Below are 20,778 nucleotides of genomic sequence, written 5' to 3' on the forward strand. Positions count from 1 at the left end.
GTACAACCACCTTAGGTCAACTGAATGGAATCTAATTTATTCAACCGAAAATCGAGAGAGAAGGAAAATATTAAAACCAAAAAAAAGGCAGTTCTTAACACTAGCAGTAAATAAATTTGTACAACAATTCAGTCTGTATAATATGATGAAATAAATCTACATCTTTTCTTATTTTGGTGCTTTGAATTATACATACAAACAACAATTACAGCGACTTGTTCACAAAGCGTGTGGGTCTAGAAATGACAAATTGAACCCCCCCCACCCTCGAAGGCAATTTGGGAGTTTGAACACCGATTGCCCCAAATGGTCGTTCTTTTGCGGGGACCCACAGCTTTGAACAAATGATTTGCCTATGACTTTATTTTTTTATCATTATTTTTTTCTTTTTTTGTTGTTTTTTTGTGTTTTTTTTTTCTCTTTTTCTTGTAATGCATCAAACTGTGGTCAGTGAAAGGAAACAGAACTGGCAGTTTGTCCATTTGGATATTAGACTTTAGTTTTCTGTCCAGACTTAATTTCCCCCATATTTCTTAAAAATCTTGGCGCCCTTCATGCCTTCCTTACAGCTACCCGGGTGCAATAAAGTCTTCCTCAAATGTACAGTATTTCTTACAATATAAGTTATATGCAATGTTCAGCAAAAAAAAAAAAAATTATTCTTTTTCACAGCACTAGAGACCCTGTTAAATAGGGAATGTGAGTCTGAATGGCTTATTCACAAATGGGACCCAGATTCAGCAGTTGCAATACAAACACCACAGTAAGCTCCTTTGCAAAAGGGGCAAACGTCATTTCGCGGTCTGCCTTCAAAAAACATATATCCATCGCTTTTAGACTTCATGATACTGCTCCTGCAAAAAAAAGAACGCAAGTAGAAAGGGCCCGAGTGATGGCCTCTCTCTCCCTCTCTCACTCTCTCTCTGTCTCTCTCTCTCTCTCTCTCTCTCTCACTCGGAGACCTGTGCGCAGCAGCAGGGCCCTAGCCCATGGCGGTGACCATGCTGGAAGGGTGGTGGGGTCCGAAGGAGAGGCCGGAGGGCGGGTGCATGGGCGTGGGCGTGGTCAGCATGTGGCTGGAGTGGCCGAAGGGCGAGATGTGACTCAGGGAAGACATGTGTCTAGACAGGGCGGCCGGGTTGAACGAGCTGCTCTTGGGGAAGTCCTCCAGCGTGTCGTGGACTTTTTTGCATTTTTTGGACTTGCTAGACATTTTTCGGTTTCTCGTCTGGATGCCTTCCTTCTTCATGGTCAGGGGTCTGTTAATCTAAACAAAGATCAATATTTTTATTTTCTTTATTTTTTTACTTTTCTGCTTTATTTTATTTATTTATTTATTTATTTATTTATTTTGCAGTACTTGGGATGGAATTCGGGGGGCATTCTACCTCCGAGCTACACCCCTAGCTCTGTTTTTTACCCTTTGATTTTGAAACTGGGTCTCACTGAGTTGCAAAGGGTCTTACTAAGTAGCTGAGGCTGTCCTCCAGCCACGATCCTCGTCTCAACTCCCCAGATGCTGGGATTACAAGCATGGTGCAGTCTGTGGGTTCCTTCCTTACCGTTCTAGGGGCCCAGAGTAGTGTAGACTAGGTGTCAGGGGACAGTGGGGTGCTGACTGTCAGCTTTGATGGATTTCGGACACCACGGTGAGGTGTTCCAAGCATACCTTATCACTTTTTTTGTTTTTTGTTTTTATGAAACTAGGGATAGAACCCAGAGGCATTCTACCTCTGAGCTATCTCTCCTGCCCTAATTTTTACTCTTTATTTCATAACAAGTTCTTACTAAGTTGCAGAGAGCCTCACTAAGTAGCTGAGGCTGGCTGCAAACCTGCCATCCTCCTGTCTCAGCCTCCCAAGCGCTGGGATTACAAGCATGCGCCACCATGCTGGACTCTAGTTTATCAATCAAGATTATCGATATCCATAATATGAAGAAAATTGTTCCTTCAGGACGTTTGCATGTTCAGGGACCCATCTAGTATGATTATATTTCTCCTGTAACTGAAACAGAATAACCTGTCCTATTTCTTTGGAATTTCCTTAGATTGGCCCAGCATGGTGGCACACACTTGTAATACTAAGTACTTGGGAGGCTGAGGCAGGAGGATCACAGGTTCGCAGCCAGCTACTTAGTGAGGCCCTCTGTGAGTTAGTGAGACCCTGTTTCAAAATAAAGAATAAAAATAAGGCTGGGAGTGTAGCTTGGAGGTAGAATGCCCCTGGGTTCAATCCTCAGTGCCACACACACACAAAAAAAAAAATTCTCTAGATTAAGGGCCCCTGGGTTCGATCCCCAGCACTGCACGCAGACACCCAAAGAAATACTTTAGAATATTTCACGAGAATAAATGCCATTGAGGAACCTTTAAGAAGAAAATACCCTTTTGTTCGCTCATCTGACAAATCTGCTGTAGGACTCTAAAAGCCCAGCCAGGGTAACGATCCTCAAGTGCTAACGTTTATCTGCCTGGGAGAAATCGGGGTTGTACCTTCTTTTCAGTTTTTGGTCGCCTCTTGTCAGATTTTAATTCCTTGCCTCTATCATCCCGTAACAGCTGCCATGAATAAAAGTGGCTACTTTTCCCTTTTTCTGACTCCTGGCTTTGAATTAGACAAAAAGCTAAAAACCAATCAACAAATATTTAATAACCACCTAGGGGGTCTGAGACAGTCCCTTAGCATGGAAGTGTGCACATCCTAAAAACCACAGACCAGAAAAAAACAGCCAAGAGAGAGATGCGAACCCTCCCTCTGTAGATTCCTAGGCTTTACTCTCAGAGACGGCCTGCCATCCCGCGCTTCCTGATAAACCTTGTTTGCTCTTTTTAAATCATTGGCTTGGGGGTGGGGGCTTTACAAAGCAAACAGAGGCCTTTCTCTCTGCAAGGAGTGAGGCAGGTCGACCTCAGGAGCCAACTGCACATGTGGTTGTGTTCCCAGGGAATGCGGCAGAGAAACTCAAGGAGAGCCGGGCCCCAGTCCCTGACTTCTAAGGGGAACCGGCCCCTTCTGCCAGTCTTCTTTTCTCAAGAGTGAAGAAAGAGGGACAGCCCCGGAATCTACCTGTCTGTACCCAAAGCTAAAAGAGGACTGTGAAGGAAAAAAGGAGCTCATGGCCAAAACTTAGTTGGCTGCTGGGCACAACTTCCTGAAGCTGGGGGAGGTCACCTGACGGGGACAGAGCCGCCACCCTGGAGCAGAGACCCCAGTGCCCCATCTCTGTGCCAGGAAGGCGACAGGAGGGGTGTCAGAAGGGTCACGCCAGAACTCAGGGTTCCTCCTTCAAGCTCTCACTGAGATAAAAAGGCACCGTTCTGAGATGACAGGAATCTACCCCCACATCAAATCTGCACAGAGATAATGTCCAGATACACCATGTGCACGCTGCTATCTAGATACACCAGCCAGGTATCTGAATATAATATCTGGTTACACGGAGAGCCACACAGGCCCCAGATAACTAGAGCCACACAGGCCCCAGATAACTAGTGGCAACACCACCTAGATCCGCTGATGCTGAGATAGCCAGTTATCTAAATGTCTAGATAAGAAGAAAGCAACTAAGGGCATACACGGGTGGATATCTGCATAGAGAACAAAACCAGAAGCAAGGTAGGAAAATGGAAGTAGATTACTATCTCTTGTTAAATACACATAAATCGCCTCTTGAGAAGACCAGGGGGAAAAACACTTGAGGTTGAGGGAGTTTCTCTCTTTTTCCCCAAACTGTGGACCCCAGCCATGAAGACAGTTAAGAATAGAGTAGCTTGGGAGGCTGAGACAGGAGGACCCGCAGGTTCGCGGCCAGCCTCAGCAACTTAGTGAGGCTCTCAGCAATTTAGTAAGACCCTATTTCAAAATAAAAAATAATAACAATAACTCGGCAATGGGCGTGGTGGTGCACGCTCCTAATCCCAGCATTTAGGAGGCTGAGACAGCTGGATCACAGCCTCAGCTACTTAGTGAGGCCCTTTGCAACTCAGTGAGACCCTGTTTCAAAGTAAAGAATAAAAAATAGGTCTGGGCTTATAGCTCAGAGATAGAATGCCCCGGCGTTCCATCCCCAGTATCTCAAAAAATTTAAAAAAAGAAGAGAAAAAAAATACTCAGCTACTTAACTTAGTGAGGCCCTCCACAACTTAGTGAGACTCTGTTTCAGAAAGAAAAATAAAGTAGGGCTGGGGGTGTAGCTCAGAGTCAGAATGTGCCTGGGTTTCATCCCTAGTGCTACAGGGGGGGAAAATAAATCATATTCTTCAGAAATATGTATTCAGATTAGATATAAGTGAGATTATATCTTGTCGTGACTAAGTATCAAAAAATTACAGGTAATTTTCCATGATTCTTATACTTCCGTGGAAACAGAAAACATATGCATGCACATAATTCACTACAATTTTGTTATATGCCAAAGTGCGAGGGTGAACCTTTATTTTCCAAGATTCTCCCATCCGTCCCGATGCCACCGGCCTTGCAAGGACTTCTGATGCTCTGAAACCAGCCTGACTCTCCTACCTCATCAGTCACGTGACCTGCACAAGCTGCTCTGTTTACTGAGTCATAATTTCTCCAAGTAAAACTGAAATACAAAGAATCTCTGCCCCGTCTGCATCATGGGACGATCAGAAGTTCAAATGCGACCAAGTCACTTGAAAGTTCTTGGAAAGTCATAAATGACAACTTCAAAAACTTACTTCCTAGGCCGTGTAGATGACTAGACAGCTAATAAACACGGATGCCCCAAATCTGCCAGATTTTTTTTTAATCACAAATCTATCTCCGCTGCAGGGAACAAGTAAATGTCCCCAAAGTGAAACCGGGACTTGGGTTTAATTGCTGATAAATGGATATATACCTAGCAGCTCCAGGATCCGGGGGGGGACAAAAGATCGTGCACAGCGAGGCTCCAGTTTCATTGGTCCTGGGCACTGTACCAGGACGTGTCGAGAGACGATGGCAGTTTCAGCCAGGGCGAGTTTATAGGGACCCTGGGCATCTCAGGAACTTGTCAGAAAATGAAAGAGGAGTAGGGAGCTGGGGGTCCCTTGAGAAATTCTCTGAGACTCAAAACATCCAGTCCCAAACCTTCCTCTCCACTCCCCAGGTGTCCCTGGGGACAATTTATTGCCAGAAGGCCCCAAGCACAAACTTTTCCTCTTTCCTGTTCAGTCCCAGACTTTGCCAAAGTTGCATTGGCAAAGAGACTTCGGGAGAATCGGAAAAGGCTGAAGAAGAGAAGAAAATGTCGGAGAGAGAAAGGGGGGGCAATCTTGTGCGGGGGGTGGGGGTAATGTAAATTTGAGGCCTAATTTGGGTCATGACCTGTTGGCCAAAGTTGTTTCAGGGAAAAAAAATTATGTAATATATATAATTTTTTTTGGGGGGTGGCGGTACTGAGGATGGAACCCAGGGGCATTCTACCTCTGAGTGACACCTCCAGCCCTATTTTTTATGCTTTATTTTGAAACAGAGTCTCAATGAGTTTCAAAGGGCCTCACTAAGTAGTTGAGGCTGTCCGCGAACTGTGATCCTCCTGTCTCAGCCTCCCTACATACTGGGATAACAAGCGTGCGCCACCACGCCCGACTGAAAAAATTTTAAGGTAAAGATATTACAAAATGGGAGGACCCCAGATTAAAAGATTGAAAACGACACAGCTAAAATCACTGGCAACTATCAGTCTGCTAATAAAGAAGAAGGAAAAAAAAAAACGGTTTCTTTTTCCTGCTATGACAACCTCCCTGGGACATCTTTCCCCAAGAGCTCTCTGCATGTGAAAGCTGGTTAGGACAAAGACATCAGATGAAATCTCAAAGACATTTCATTTCACGAAATGTTTTAGACCCATTTGAAAATCACAGCCCAGGGTTAGCCAAGACATTTTACCCTTCGGTAACAGAATCAGTCCTCTGTGTTTCAGGCATTGCTGTGCCACGCGTTACAATTCTATTTACCTTTCTCTTTCACTCTCTCCCTAAAGAGCTCACCCTTATATTCTCCCTCCCTCCCTCCCTCTTTCCTCCTTCCATGTCTCTCTTTGCAAAAAGTTTAAAATGCAAGGAAATATCAAAATAGAAATGGTGACTTTTTTGCATTTTTTAAGGGGAAGATTTTTTCCCCCCTTAAAAACTCAGACAGCCCCACAAAGCATTTGGGATTGCCACACCGCGTATAGTATATTCAGTACATACTAAGTGGGGTGTGTTGCTCTGTCTTTAAACCCTTTCTGACTCAGTAGGGCTGCAACCGTCAAAACTGTGTCCCAAGCTCGGTCCTACTGCATCGATTCTCCGAGGCCCCTTAGATGACCCCAAAGAGGGAGATTCAGATGGGTCACAGGTTCTTCACAGGGTGATGGGGATGAAGGGTTTTTTGGGGGGAGGCTGAGACAGGAGGATGGAAGGTTTAAGGCCAGCCCTCGGCAAGTACCGATACTGTCATCGATCTACTAGATCCTGTTTCAAAATAAAAATAAGAATAGGGCTGGGGATGTAGCTCAGAGGTAGAATGCCCCTAACGTCTCATCTCTAGTATCCCAAAAATAATAACAGATAAATAAATACATAAAGGACGCCATCCGAGAGAGAGCCCGTCCTTGGCGGCCCCAGCCCCACTTACATTGTGCAGTTTGTAGTACAGCCCGCAGGCGTTGCAGACGGGGTCTCCGTTGGCATTCCTCCTCCAGAGGGTGGTAGTGGTGGTCTGACAGTTGGCGCAGGAAGTCCCCGCTCTCCTTGCTGCTGACTGGGGGTGGGGAGAGAGGAGCGGGTCAAATCAAAACAAATGTTAAATGTGTTATCAGAAATATGACTTTTTCTTCTTCTTCTTCTTCTTTCAAGACAGGCTTGAAGAGGAAAAAAAATGCAAACCTTATCACTGAAATCAAAACTAGCAAGTTTCCCACATGAAAGTCATAAAGATCCCCAGATCTGCCTGAAGAAGAAAAATGTAGCCGATCCCCTGGACAGGACTGCCCGGGATGATCGGAAGAGAGTGAGAATTTAACCTGCTGTTCTCCAGAGCAGAATGGGGAGAAGCAGGAAGCCAGAGGCACCTTTCTGAGCACCCCGGCCCCTACCCCCATCCCACAAAGGGCACTGCAGCGCTCTTCTTGGGACCGGTTGTTTGAAATAGCAGACTGATTTGGGTAACAGGCTTTCAATTGTCCTGTTCAGGCCCCGGAGAGACCTTTCCCAAGCACAGGTCCCGTGAACGTCAATCCTCAAATAGGCTCCTGGTCCTCAGGATACAGGGACAGCAAACGGGAGCAAAGCTGGGCACTGAAGGCACCTGGTAGGCCTTCCATCAAAGAAGTGCCAGGTTTTGAGAAGGGAGAATGGAATGCTGTGTGTGTGTGTGTGTGTGTGTGTGTGTGTGTGTGTGTGTGGCACTGGGGGTGGCACGGTTTAGAAAGTACCAAGCAGGGCAACCCGCATCAACAAGGCCCAAAGTTTTCCACATCGTAACTGTACGCCATCGCCACTTTTGGACCCAGTCACTTCCACCCCCAGACGGCCACCCTCGCTCTCTTTAGGTCACTTAATGAGACAAACTACAAGTGACTTTTTTTTTGGGGGGGGGGTGTTCAGTAGGAATCCTGCCCTTTGCCTATGTGAAATTAGGGGTTTCGTATCCACTGTGCCCGGGAAGAGCGACAGGTCAGCCTAAACTTGCATTCCAATTCCTTGGTGTGGTCCTGCCTTCATTTTTTTTTTAAATAGGGAGATATTTCTTTCACTTTTTGATGCATTTAAATTTATCGGGTGACTGTCTTTCGTGTCCATAGTTTATACAAAAAAAAAAACAATAAAATCAAAAGTATGGAAATAAAGTAGCACTGGGTCATTTCTGACAGGCATCTCTCCTCTTTTCCACATTCCACCGTCAAAAGCAAAGTTGAGCTGCAAAAGCCTTCCTGCTCCTAGACGCAAAGTGCTCATCAAAGAAAAGGCAAGAGAAGGGGGAGAACCCGGCCAGCCTCCATCAGTGGCGATGGAGACTCGGATAAGAACTGGGTGGAGTTCGGTGCTCAGCACACGCTGCTCACACACAAGGCCCTGGGCTGGCTGTCCAGTACAAGAAAAGAAAGGAACAGAAGAGAGAGAGAGAAAAATAAAGAAAGGATCAAAAAGGAAAGAAAAAGAATTCTGGTGTGATTATAAGAACACAGAGCCCAAACTAGAGTTCCCGGTGCCCTTTTCTATCTCGATTTTTCTCTCTTTCTACTGCTTGGTTAAACCCAGGGGTTTGCAGACGCCACACTAGTGTGCTGCCAACTTCTCTGCTTCCCCAGACAGATCATATACATGTTACACGCGTGCATACACATCCACATACACGTATACATATCCCCCAAAGTTTCACTAAGTTGTCCAGGCTGGCCTCAGACCTGCAATCCTGTCTCAGCCCTCCCAAGTCCCTGGGATTCCAGACATGTGCCACCACACCCGGCTTTTTATCAATATTTCGTCAAGCAAAAAGTTAGGTCGCGTACCAAACTGCCAAACCCAGCGGCAATTGTGAATTAACCAGACTGAGTCCTTTCCTGTCAAAGTCACTAAACTGAGCCTTAGCTATACTCTTAGGGGCTTTAAATAGAAGAGTTCGAACTTTTTTTTTTTAAGTGGTTGTTTTCTTTTCTGTATTCTAAGGAATTGAAAATTAAAAGCCACCCTTACCTATCCAAAATGGAGAAGGTATTACTTTTTTTTTTCCTGTCATTTTTTTCGGGGGGGGAGTTTTTATTTTTATATATATTTTTATATATAAATTATATATATTATATATAAATATTTATTTTATATACATTTATATATTTATTATATATATATATATAATTGGTGCATTATATTTTTGCTGTCATTTTGAAAATGATTTCCCAAGCACAAGAATGTCGATTGTAATTCCACACGCCTATGTGCACCTGTCTTTATGATCCATGATAATTTCATACTTAAATAACTGTTACCCTTATGTACTCCTGGGCAGGAAGCACTAGTTAAAACCCGTACTTAATGGCTTCTGACAATGTGGTGCATGTGATGATTATCATGCCCCTATAAATTTTTGTCTTTGATATAGCAGACGAATATCTACCCGGGCACCCAGATTTCCCAGCCCAACAATTTCGAATGTATACTACAAACACATAATGCCAACTCATCAAATTGGAGTTGCAAACAACCTGCTTCAGTATGTAATCGCCTGCAGAATACTGAAAATATCAGTACGAGCAGGCTCCGAGTGTCTCCAGTACTACAGACTTGATGCAAACTTACACAGTCTCTCAAAGCCACAGTCTGGTTTGCTGGCAGGAGCAGAGAAGATTAACCAAGCAAGCTGCCCGGCCTTGTGCTGGTTGGAAGACACAGGAGAACCCAGGCAGTATGGCCGGGAGCACCCTGGCAGTATGGCCGGGACGTGGGACGGAATCTGTGGCTCTCCCCTTCAGCCGTTTCTTCTGTCTCCTGCATTTGTTTATTGAGTGTCCGATAGGCCTCTCACGCAAGAGCTAGCTACATTATGGGCTGGGTGGTCTTCAGTGAATCCACAAATGTGTAAAACAAAAAAATAACAAGTTGAAGGGCTGCAGCGATGGGATAGAAATCACAAGAAAAAAGAAAAAGGAAAGGTTCTGGGGCTGGAGGTGAAGCCCAGTGGTCCATCCCCAGCACCAGAAAAGAAAAGAAAAGAAAAGAAAAGAAAAGAAAAGAAAAGAAAAGAAAAGAAAAGAAAGAAGGAAAGAAAGAAAGGAAGAATCCTTGGTTTTCAGGAGTCAAATATAGGTAAGAGCTAAAACAAAACACTAAAACACACCTCTGAATATCTCCCTAGGGTGTAGGAATTCTCTGGAACTAGAAATATCAGCCCACCCAGGACAGATGATTAAGACAGAAAAGACGGCTTCAAACGGGACAGCCAATAACCGCCAGCATCAAAAGCAATTATTATTCATAGCGCTACAGATTTCCTCTGAAAGGTGAGCAAAGGCAAAATTATAAGAAACAGAAGCAGAACCTTCCTCTGCAGTCTGTATACACAGAAGAAAATGTCAAAGGAGCTCTCGCTCAACACCACCGAGGGCAGGAGACCTTTACACCTCGCTCCTGCTCCACCTAAAAACAACAGCAACAAAAACCAAACTAGAATAGTATCCTGATTTATTTTAACAAGAAGGTTTTTCCCTCTCTCTCTCTTTCCGTCTCTCTTTTTCTATTTTTTTTTTTTTTTTTTTTTTTTTACTAAGGCCAGGTTTTGGGTGATTCAGAACATTCTTTTGTGGTGTGATCATGTTCATTCTGTGCTAACACCTCCAGCCATTTTTTTTTTAAAACACTTCTTGTTCTGATCCGTCCAAACATCTTGATGTTTAGGTTGGGGAAGCTGAGTTGTTGTTTATGAGTTATCTCTAGTGCTCAGATATCCGGCAGCTTTTTCCTAGGAAGTCAGCTTTGCACATGAGAGAAAGGAAAACACACACACACACACACACACACACACACACACACACACACACACCCCAAACTGCGTGGAGAGAAGTTGGGGGAAGGTGAGAAAGTCAGAGTCGGGGGCAAAGATCAGAAAGAATAAAGCCTAGAGACCTAGGATTGTCAAAAATTAAAGTCACGTGGCACTTCCATCTCTAGAAAGTTGTTCCTTTTTTTTTCTAAAGAGGATGTGAAAGGTGTTGCATTGCACTATAATCTGCTCGAGGGGATAAATAATGCTTTAAAAAGGAGGCAGAGGGACTCTTAAAGTACGCTTTGTTGTGCCTTGTGTTCATGGGTTTTGACAATGATGTGGCCGCTTTCCCCTTCGACTTTGATGGGTGCCAATTCATCCACGGATCGACATGGGGAAACTCCCCCGTCTCCCCTCGGCGCTCGGTGAGTTTCAGCACTGCAGCAAGCATTTGGGTCTCGACTGGCTTCTTGTCATCTGCCAAGCCTGCTTTGATTTGTCTCTGCGCCTCATCTTGCTGTTCAGTCTGCCCTAAGGTTCTGAAGAAGACGGGCTCTACAAATGAACCCGTCCTGTTAGTTTTCTCTATAAGTGCCTGCCGGTGCCAAGTTTTCTCAAGGATTTCTAATAATCGAGAGGTTTAACAAAGAAAAAAAAAAGAGAAGAGGAAGGGGAGTTATCACCCCCACTGATCGTAGTTCAAAGAGAAGCTAAGACCAACTGCTAGGTGAGACCAACAATCTTTAAACTTCGCACAACAGCCGCCTTCACGGCAGAGTCTGAACTGCTTCCCCAAAGCCCACCTTCTGCCACTGTGGGGGCAAGTTCTCCATGGTTCCTGGAACCTTCCATCCTCATCCCCGTGGCTCTGTCTACAGCACTGAGAGAACCAAGGCATCTAAATATACGGTGTTCGAACACAATTCTTCTAATGAGAGATACCTTTCAGATTTGATCATCTCCAAGTCATTATCACTGGGGAGAAAAAAGGAGTGACTTAAGAAGTCCCCCATTGCACTTACCAGCCGTCGCTTGGGCTTGATAAGGGGCCGGTTCTGTCCGTTCATTTTGTGGTAAAGCCCGCAGGCATTGCAAAGGTAGTGGCCGGTCCCATCCCGCCGCCACAGGGGGGTCGAGGTCGCCCCGCAATTCACACACTCCCTGCCTTCTGGAAACAAGATCACAGATAAGTCACTTATGGAAGGCAGATGGCATTTGGAATTAGGAGCAAGAAAAATAGAACTGGAATCTTCATTCCTTTCTCTTTTTAGGAGAACATTTCCACCTTCTCCATGGTACTGGAGATTGAACCCCGGGGCATTCTACCTCTGAGCTACACCCCGCAGCCTTAGTTAGTTAGTTAGTTAGTTAGTTAGTTAGTTTAAAACAGGGTCTCACTAGATTGCTATGAGAATCTCATTACTTGCCAAGGCTGTCCTCCAATCGGCAATCCTCCTGTCTCGGCCTCCCAAATACTGGGATTACAAGTGTGCATCACCACATCTGGCCCCCACTGCCTTTTAAGCAGGCCCACTGCCTCCGCTGATGGAATAATCATTCCCTGTACACATAGATCATGTCCAGAGAAGTGGCAGATAAATAAATAGCAACAGAACTTTGTTGATGGGGAAGATCAGGCCAAGAGAAGAAGGCAGGCCGATTCAAGGTGGGACACTTCCCGAAGAGAATCCTCAGCCCCAGAAGGGAGCAAAAGCAAAACATTTCTTTCATTTCCCTCAAAGGAAGAAAAAGGAAAACAAAACGACCCATTATTGTCACTGGGTCTGTCTCTAGAGATTGATTAACGGAGGTTAGAATGGGGGAGAAGGAATGATTAATCCATGGCCCGATAGACGGATAATAAATAGACATTATGGACCCATCAATTGGCTGGCTGATTTGAGGAACCAGGGGCTTTAGATTTACTTCCAGTGAAACCCTGGTTGCAACGTAACAGATGAAAAGTAAGCAGGGTCCACTCGTTCCTTCAGCCCCCCCCCCCTTAAATGCCAAGGTTTTCTACTCCCCAGTCACTGTTATGAGAACAGAAATACAACTATGAGTCCACACAGAAAGACATGGTGGCACACGTCTACAATCCCAGTACTTGGGGAGGCTGACACAGGAGGATCACAGGTTCGAGGACAGCCTCAGTAACCTAGTAAGATCCTGTTTCAAAACAAGAAAATAAAAAGGGCTGGGGGTGTAACTCAGAGGTCAAATGCCCCTTGATTCAATTCCTGGGACTACACACACACACACACACACACACACACACACACACACACACAAAACTATAAGACCAGCCTGATCAGCCAGGAATTGCTGGAGGGAAATACAGTTAGGCTAGGAACCTAGAAAAAGAGGGAGGGGGGACCGGAGTGGGAAGAAGAGGCGAAAAGAAGGGTTAGAAGGAAGAGAATTAAGACCAGAAGCCAAAGAGGCAAGTTAGCCAGAGAGCGCTGGGTTGTTGGGCAGCTCATTAACCAAGGCTTGCCTACAGTTTCTCTTTCTCCAAAACCACAAACAAACAAAATAAACAGAAAATCCGGCTAGGCCAGGTTTGTTCCAGCGGCCTTCACTCCCAGCAGAACTGAGGCCTAAGAGTGACCCAGACCCTCCCCCACCCCAGAAAGTTCCTTGAAAGATTCCCTTCAGTTCCCACCGTGGGACCCGGGATGGCCTGCAGGCCGATCTCTTTCCAACTTCTGCAGGAGAAGAGGGGCGCTTTCTAGGAGAACCTACTCCACTTTGGGGCACGATGGCTGGGGGAGGGCCTGCAGTGACATTTTCTCAGCGCTGGGACCCCAATTTCCTCAGAGAGGCAGGGAGGGGGACGTGCAGGGTGGGCGGGGTGGAAGATGAGCTCACAGATCGCCTTGTCTGGAGAAATTCATCATTTTAACACCAGCCTACCAGGAAGACAAGGAAGGAGAGAAAACCCAGAAGGACTCTTGGAAACTTGCAGCCCTGGGGCCTACTGGCCTTTGGAAACTCCCAGCTCTAGCCTGAGGGAACAAGGGGTGTCTGCCCTGCCTGCTGCCCCCCGTCTTCTGCAGGGACAATCTGTATGTAGGAAAGCTCAAAGCCCTGGCGCATGGAAGCGTGGAGGCGAGCCTTGGCCCCCTTAGAGTCCTCTAGAGTCAGGAATGGAATGACTAGTTTTTGTCCCGTTTTTCTAAAACTTTTTTTTTTTTTTTTTGGTGGTGGTTCTGGGGATTGAGCCCAGGGGCATTCTACCTCTTGAGCTACACGCCCCCACACCCAGCCCTATTTTTTATTCTTTATTTTGAAAGGGTCTCACTGAGTTGCAAAGGGTCTCACTAAGTAGCTGAGGCTGGCCGTGAACCATGATCCTTCTGTCTCAGCCTCTCCCGGTGCGGGGATTACAAGCGTGCGCCACCACACACGGCTCCAAAACATTTTTGAGCAAAAAAAATTTTTTCCTTTGGTGTTTGCTCCAGATTCCAAAAAACATCGAAGCCTGGGGTCTACAGAGAGTGTCCATGAACCCCTGACTTAACAAGGATCTCACACATGGAAGCCAAAGGCACTTTCCTGGGTATCCAATAGCTCTTCTGGGATCTCTAAAAAGGCTTTAGGAGTAGATCATACCCAGCTATACCTCGTTTGGGGTCAAGAGCCCCAGGACATGGCAGACTGGAGGTGGGGAATCATGGAGGAGAGAGGAAGGAGAGAGTGGGCCAGGAGGTGCCGGCTGTGGTCAGCCAGGAGGCTGCAGGCCCTGCCGTTTCCGTGTGCCAAGCAGACGTGGACACTGGGTCCGCAGCCTCTTTCTGGGGCCTGAAGCATCCACCCTGGTCTCGCTGGGGCTGCCAGGCCAACTCTCCTTTCTGCTCAGACAGGGGCTTCTTAGATTCCTTCCCTACTGGGGCGCTGGGCAGAGAACAGAGTGGGGCTCCGGGCTCCAAGCCCCCTGAGTTACCAGCTGCTAAGTGCTGTGAGTGACCACCGCCAAGAGCGGTCTGGGCAGCTGTTCCCAGGGCCCCTGGCACGGGGGCTCTCCCAGCCCCATGGCCAGTCTGATTTCCTCTCCTTTGTCAGGCAGGAGGGAGGATGACAGTTTCCTTTTCAGACAGGTTGCTCCTCTGCAGGGCTGTCTGCAAACTAAAGCAATTTTGTCTTGATTCACTCCACAAGTTTATGATTGCCGATTGCTCTGTGTGGGCTCCCCCCCCCTTCTCTCATTCTCTCTTCCAGCATTTTGTCTTTCTCCTCTCCTCCTGCCCTGCCTGCTGTGAGTGGCTCAGGCAGACACCTCTCTCTCTTAGGTGACAAGAACCACAAAGCTGCGAGGCCTCTTGACATTCAACAGCCTTTTTCAAATGCCCCTTGGGCTTCATGCTGAAACCCTGAAGCTGGGCTGTGAAGTGGGTAGGAGATTCAGGAAAATTTTTCAAAGGAGGGTAAAGAGAGATGCCCGGAAGTCCAAAAGGTGGTGGGGAAAGCTGAGAAATGGCCCTCTGCAAAAAGCCTTTGTCTTCTGTTTGCAGAGAGCTATCCCAGGACCGAAAACCCCGTTAAGAAAGAAAGCAATCGTGCCTAACCACAGCCTCAACCGTCTCCAAAACGCAACCTTGACAACCCTGTCTTCTCTGTCTCCTCCTTCAATAAATGCAATTTGTAAAGAAAAGGAAAGAAAAAAGAAGGAAGGGAGAAAAGAGAGATTAAAACCAAGACAATTCTCCTCTGAAAGGATGCCCACCAGTCCGCCCTCTGCCCACGGAGGGCTTCTGGAAACTTCCCCTCCACTCGGGCCAGGTGTACCATTCTTGGTTTCTAAAACTGTGAGAAAAGAGCCAGAAGGAGGAAATCGAGACCCAAATTTCAAGGGCCTGCTTTCTCCCTCACCACAAATAAATAAATTTAAAAAATAGATGCACAGGCATCCCAAGCTGTGTCGGAGGGAAAGTGCCTCTTCCCCGGTCACCATTTTAAGGAAAGAGAGAGAAAGGGACCGACCAAAGCGGAGACCAATAGTGTGTGCAGAGCCGAGGGGGTGGAAATCAAACGCGGAAGCTGGGGCAAAGAAACCAGAGGCTTTTGGAAAAGCCTGTGTCTCCTCCTTCCTCACCCCCCCCAAAAAAAAACCACCACCCGGCCTCAACCTTCCCCCAGCCACCCAGATCTACCCGTCAAAGAGACTTTTCAAAAATCTGTAGCTCATCACGACCTCTAAATGCACAGCCCGTCATTCTGAGGGGCAATGCCCACTTCCCTCCAACCCTCCTCCTGCACCCCAAGCCAGGTCGCTGGCAAGGCACAGGGCGGCTCTGCTCCCCAAACCTCTCCTCCCTCATCTCTGCTTTCTTTCTGACTCCCTCTCCCTCCTGCCTACTTTCGTGTACTGAACACGCAGGTCTGAGTTTTTCTGTCAGCCTAACCGCATCCGGACTCTATTAAAGTTCCTGGCTCTGGATAAACAATGCAACTGTCGCGTGCAGCAGTCTGAAAATAATTGGATTAGCTAAAACATATCAACTAAATAGAGACAGTCCTGCTCAGGCAGTCGGAGTGAATGTCACCCTGGAAAAAAAAATATCCCCTGAAAACTGATCTCATGGTCATTGGGCTTCAGAGCCTCCCTCTGAAGTTTTGCAAACCGGGAGCCTGGGTTCCTGCCTCTTGAAGACTGCTCATCTCAGTTCAAAGAAAACTGATTTCCACCACTGCCTTTTCTAAGATCTGTACAGACAGAGCAGAGACCGTTGGCACGGCGGACCGGGCAGCAGATAGATGCCCATCTTAAAATGAACGCACCTTAGGAAATATGGCGAGAACTCTATCTAAAAACACACACTTCCATCCTGTCCCAGAGAATCCCTGTCTCGACACCCTTGCCTCCCTCCGTCAGACACAAAATTGGGGAGGGGTTATTTTGGTTTTTAAACATGTGCCTGTGTTTCTTTTAAAGGCAAGCGGCTACAGCAATAGGATAAATAAATATGCGGCGTACTTCCTTGCTGTTTGGAGATAGCCTAAGCAGGGTTAGCAGAAACACACCTGGGGGGATTCTTTCCTCCCATCACTGGAGGAATGGGTTTCCACGGGGCTTTCTGCCCGTGTCTACACCTAGCGCAATGAATCGCATTGCAAGGATTTGGGTTTTTATTCAACTCTGCCACCCTAAAGAGAAGCCGCCTCCTGCGCCCAGAGGTTGGGCTAAGAGTCCCTTTGGCAGCAAAGAAAATGGGGCTGCTTTTAACGAGGTCTCTCTGGCCTTTTCTCCCCAAATCAGAACACGCGCTGTCCTGGGCTATAGTCTGCGTGGCCCCCTTTGAGCTGGGCGGAGAGCAGCGGTCAGACTGACGGAGGCCAAAGGGGTCAGAGGAGGGACCTGTGTTTGTTTAGGTTTGAGGAGGTTTCGATTTTAGCATTAAACACTCAAGATTTATTCCCGGGGCCTTCCTTTTGGTCTGGGAGACCGGCGAAGGTTACCGGCAGAATCCTCCCTGCCTGGCCGGGCAGGAGAGGGCGTGGCTTTTGTTTTTGTCTTTTTTGCTTTTTCAGCTCACACTGGGGGTGTGGGGGGTGGGGGTTCTAACCAGGGCCAGCTTCCCGAGACCCCGAGACCCCAGCGAAGATAGGACACACACACCTCACTCTCCCCGGGCAGGGAGAATGGGAAGGCAGGTCCTCTCCAAGGCCTGCAGTACCCCAGATCCTTGGGAGAGCCCCCTTCTGCGGGCCCTTTGGCCCGGCCCTGGGTTTGGAAGGAAGAGGGAGCAGGTGGAGGATGCAGAAGGGAGCCCGGGCGGAGGTGGTCCTTACCTGTGCTGGATCGCGCCTTGGGCCTGGACTTACAGCCGAAGCCGGTGGGTGAGCCGCCCAGGAGACTGCTGGGCGGGAAAAGTCCGGAGCTGTACTCGGGCACGTAGGGCGGGTAGGTGGTGATGGGGTGGTGCGCGGACGACGAGGCTCCCCCGAGGGTGGTCATGCTGCCCCGAGAGTGCGACGCCTCCAGCTTCATGCTGTCGGGCAGCGGCACCTGGTATTTGAGGCACTCTTTCTCGTCTTGCCGGGCCGAGCCGGCCGAGCCCGGGGTGGACAGGGACGGGTCCGGAGAGACGTCCTTCGGCGGGGTAGGCGGGAAGGTGAAGAGGTGCGGGCTGGAGTGGCCGGCCGCCAGGGAAGAGGACGAGGCCGGCGGGTAGACGGAGAGCGGCCCCGGAGAGCCGTGGTGGATGGGCGTCTTGGAGAAGGGGCTGAGGTTCCAGGGCGAAGCGGTGTGGTGGCTGCCCAGGGCTTTGCCGCCGTCCAGCCAGGGCAGCGATCCGTGCAGCAGAGGCGGGCGGCACACCTGGCTCCCTGCAGCGCGGGCGGGAAGAGATGGAAGAGAGAGAGATGCAGGTGAGGGCGGCCACGGACACACCTGGGGACCCTTCCTGGAGCGCCCCCCAGACTCTTTTTTGCAAAACTCCCAGCATGAAAACCAGGGTTCAGGCCTACTCTCTAACGCCCACGGTGGCAAGAAAACCTGGCCAGCACACCTTGGGTTGGGAGCAGACCCTGAGCACCCCTCTATCCCGCACCCCTCTATCCTGCATCCACAGCCCACCCAGTCCAGCAGCCCAAAAGGCCGGTGCCTGGCATTGGGGAGGTGCTGAGGAGAAAAGGAAGGTCCCTTGGACTATTTGGCCTCTACAGATCCACTGTCTAAATCACATTCGGTGAGGCCCCTCTCTAGACGCTGACTTGATTTATTGGCTTCTTTCAATAGCCCCGGGAGTCCCCCATCCCAGGCTTAATCCCAGGCAGCCTGATAAGAGATTTAGCTGTGAATAAGGAGGCCTAAAGACAGAATCACAGCACTGCTCAGCACCCAGAGATGCCCCGGCCCAGGGAGAGGCCCAGAGGCTTGGAAAAAGGGACAGGGGATGTTTTAGGGTTATCTCCAAGAAACCCACTGCGGCGCTCCGCTCAGGATTGGCAAAGGCTGCTTCCAAAAGGCCCCAAGTGGGATTGGCAAGGAGATTTTCATTGCCCAAGTGGCTGATAGAAACTTTTCAGGGCTGACCCCGGGGATGGCAGTTTCTCTGGTTTCGTACACCCTCCCAAGCCCTATAAGAGAAGAAACTAAAACAAGCCCCAGGTGCTCTCAAAGCTGAGCTCCCACCAGAGCAGTATGTGAATTCTCACCTGAGCCGCCCCCTCCAGACACAAAGTCCCAGTTTGTGCGTCTATTTTAAACTGAGGGTGACTAATTCGGAGGGCATACGCTTAAGCCTTCCTTTTAAAATACTCAGTTTTTAGGGCGGCCATAACAGCAGCCCACGCTCTCTGAGAGGGGTATGGTAAAATGCCAGAGCACAATCACACACGCATAGATCTTATAATCCAGTACCTGCTTCTCTGTTTGACACTCTCTTCAACCATTAAGAACAATACTGAAACTAAAATCTTAAGAGGAAAGGGAGGGGAGTGTAGGAGGACAGAATTCTCTGAACGCCAAGGGTTAAGACTCCGCTAATGCAGGAAGTTGTATAGTAAATAATATTAAGTCTGCAGTCTACCGCCTTTCCACTTAACTGCAGTTTGCCCCAGGATGGTCAAAGAGCGCCCCATCCGCAGAAATGACACCTGGGAACCGCAGGGCAGAGGACGCCTGGGGCCGGAGGGGCTCTGTCATCCGCAAAGCCAGCGCTGAGTAAGGGGGACCCGGCAGAACTCTATCTCGCTGGGCTGACACAGCCCCGCATTTATTTTCTGCCCCTGAATTTTTGGTCCCAGGTATTTTTTAAGAACAATTTTACAACTGAAAGTGTTAGACGCTTTTCCCCCTCCCTTTCACTACACTGGGGCTGGGTTTATTTATTTACTTATTTACTTATTTCACATTTTGGAACTCTCCCGAACTTCTCAAGGTAGAAGGGGGAGGCACCTGGAACCGGCTCCTACTTAAAAAAAAAAAAAAAAACACCCTTCTGTATCATCCTAAATCTTCTAAGGGGGCTTCTAAGGGGAGAGTAAGGAAACTGTTGTAGGCCGCAGCAGAGAATGTGGCCAGAGTTTCAAGCCACGAAGAAACGTGAAAGCGAAGTCGCAGGAAAATTCTGTGCAGCCGGGTAACAGGGAACCTAAAATCTCTCAGATGTAAGGCAGTGTGGCCTTTCCCGGTAGACGGGTCAAGCACCACAGTTCCGATCCCGACACCGGCGGGGTAGGAGATCTGCCTAAAACCCAAAGGCTCTGGGGAAAGGTCGAAGAGAATGGGCCTTTCTGTAAAGGCTATGGGAAAAAAACAAATCAAGGGGTGCCCGCAAAAGCTAAGGAGAACTTCGGAGCTAACCGGGAGCTGGAGGCTCCGCAGCAGAGCCGAGTTCGAGGCCGGTTTGGCCGGCGCGGGAGCCCCGGCCCAGGGAGCCCTGGCGCCCCGCGCTGGGACCTCCCGGGGCCCAGATCCTGGGGTCGCTCGGGGACCGAGGGCTGCATCTCTGCGCCCGGCAGGTGAGCGCAGGCCCAGGGGCCACCATCCAGCAGAGACGCCGGCTGGACTCTTTAAACACACACACACACACACACACACACACACACACACACACACACACACAGTCTCACCAGTGAGACAGCTTCATCGCCCATTTCCGGGCCCCAATTTTTTTTTTTTTTTTTTAATGCACCAGTAACAGCACTGCAGGGCTTTCGCTGGGTCTCCCTGCCCCAGCAGAGCCGGGACTCCGGGAACACTCACTCACCATGGTGGGTCGGTGGGTACCGCTGCACCGTGGCCCGGACCGAGTTTCCGTAGTAGGACGGGACGTGGTTGCCTTGACCGTCGATGTTAAAAAGTACATCCACCTCCTCGGGCAGGGGGTACTGCGCCGGGTCCATGTAGGAGTGGCCGAGGCCCGGGTGGTGCGTGTCCGGGTGCTGCCCGTTGAGCACCGCGGGGTGGTGGTGGCTCACCCAGCGCGGCTGGTCTGCGGTCACCTCCATGTCCTGGGCTGCTCGCGCCCTCTCGCCGGGCCCGGAACCCGCGCGCGCAGAGGGAGGGCGGTCGGCCTGGGAGGTCCGCGGGCTCCTGCGCTCGGAGGGCCTGGGGGTCGTCTAATGGCTGGCTTTCAGTAGGGAGGGGGGAATGGGAAGGCTGGGGAGGGGAAATGAGCCAATGGGGTTTGGTGGAGAGAGATCTTTGAGGGGTAGTTTGGCCAAAAAAAAAAAAAAATTAAATAATAACAAAAAGAAGAGAAAGGGGTAAAAATCCCAAAGCTAGGTATTAGCAGGGTAAATGGGGACCCGACTGTCAAGGACGATGGTCTTGTGTAAGTGAGGGTCCTCTGCCCCGCGGTTC

General features: G+C 48.8%; 1 protein-coding gene across 4 annotated transcripts; it reads right to left on the minus strand.

The window, feature by feature from the left end:
• Positions 1–982: 982 nt before the first annotated feature.
• Positions 983–20,423, minus strand: GATA3 (GATA binding protein 3; the record flags this gene model as incomplete). 4 transcript variants are annotated; one of them, XM_080717067.1, is made up of 5 exons in its annotated part: positions 983–1,267; positions 6,624–6,749; positions 11,489–11,631; positions 17,259–17,795; positions 20,183–20,423. In XM_080717067.1, the coding sequence occupies 5 exons, from the start codon at positions 20,421–20,423 to the stop codon at positions 983–985; spliced, it is 1,332 nt and encodes a 443-aa protein (XP_080573193.1). The 4 variants fall into 4 exon arrangements, with proteins under 4 accessions (XP_080573193.1, XP_080573192.1, XP_080573195.1 ...); XM_080717066.1 differs by having other exon boundaries at positions 11,489–11,634; XM_080717069.1 differs by having other exon boundaries at positions 1,206–1,259.
• Positions 20,424–20,778: the final 355 nt, after the last annotated feature.

Source organism: Muscardinus avellanarius (genome assembly GCF_963383645.1).
Source record: "Muscardinus avellanarius genome assembly, chromosome: 20".
Classification (NCBI taxonomy): domain Eukaryota; kingdom Metazoa; phylum Chordata; class Mammalia; order Rodentia; family Gliridae; genus Muscardinus; species Muscardinus avellanarius.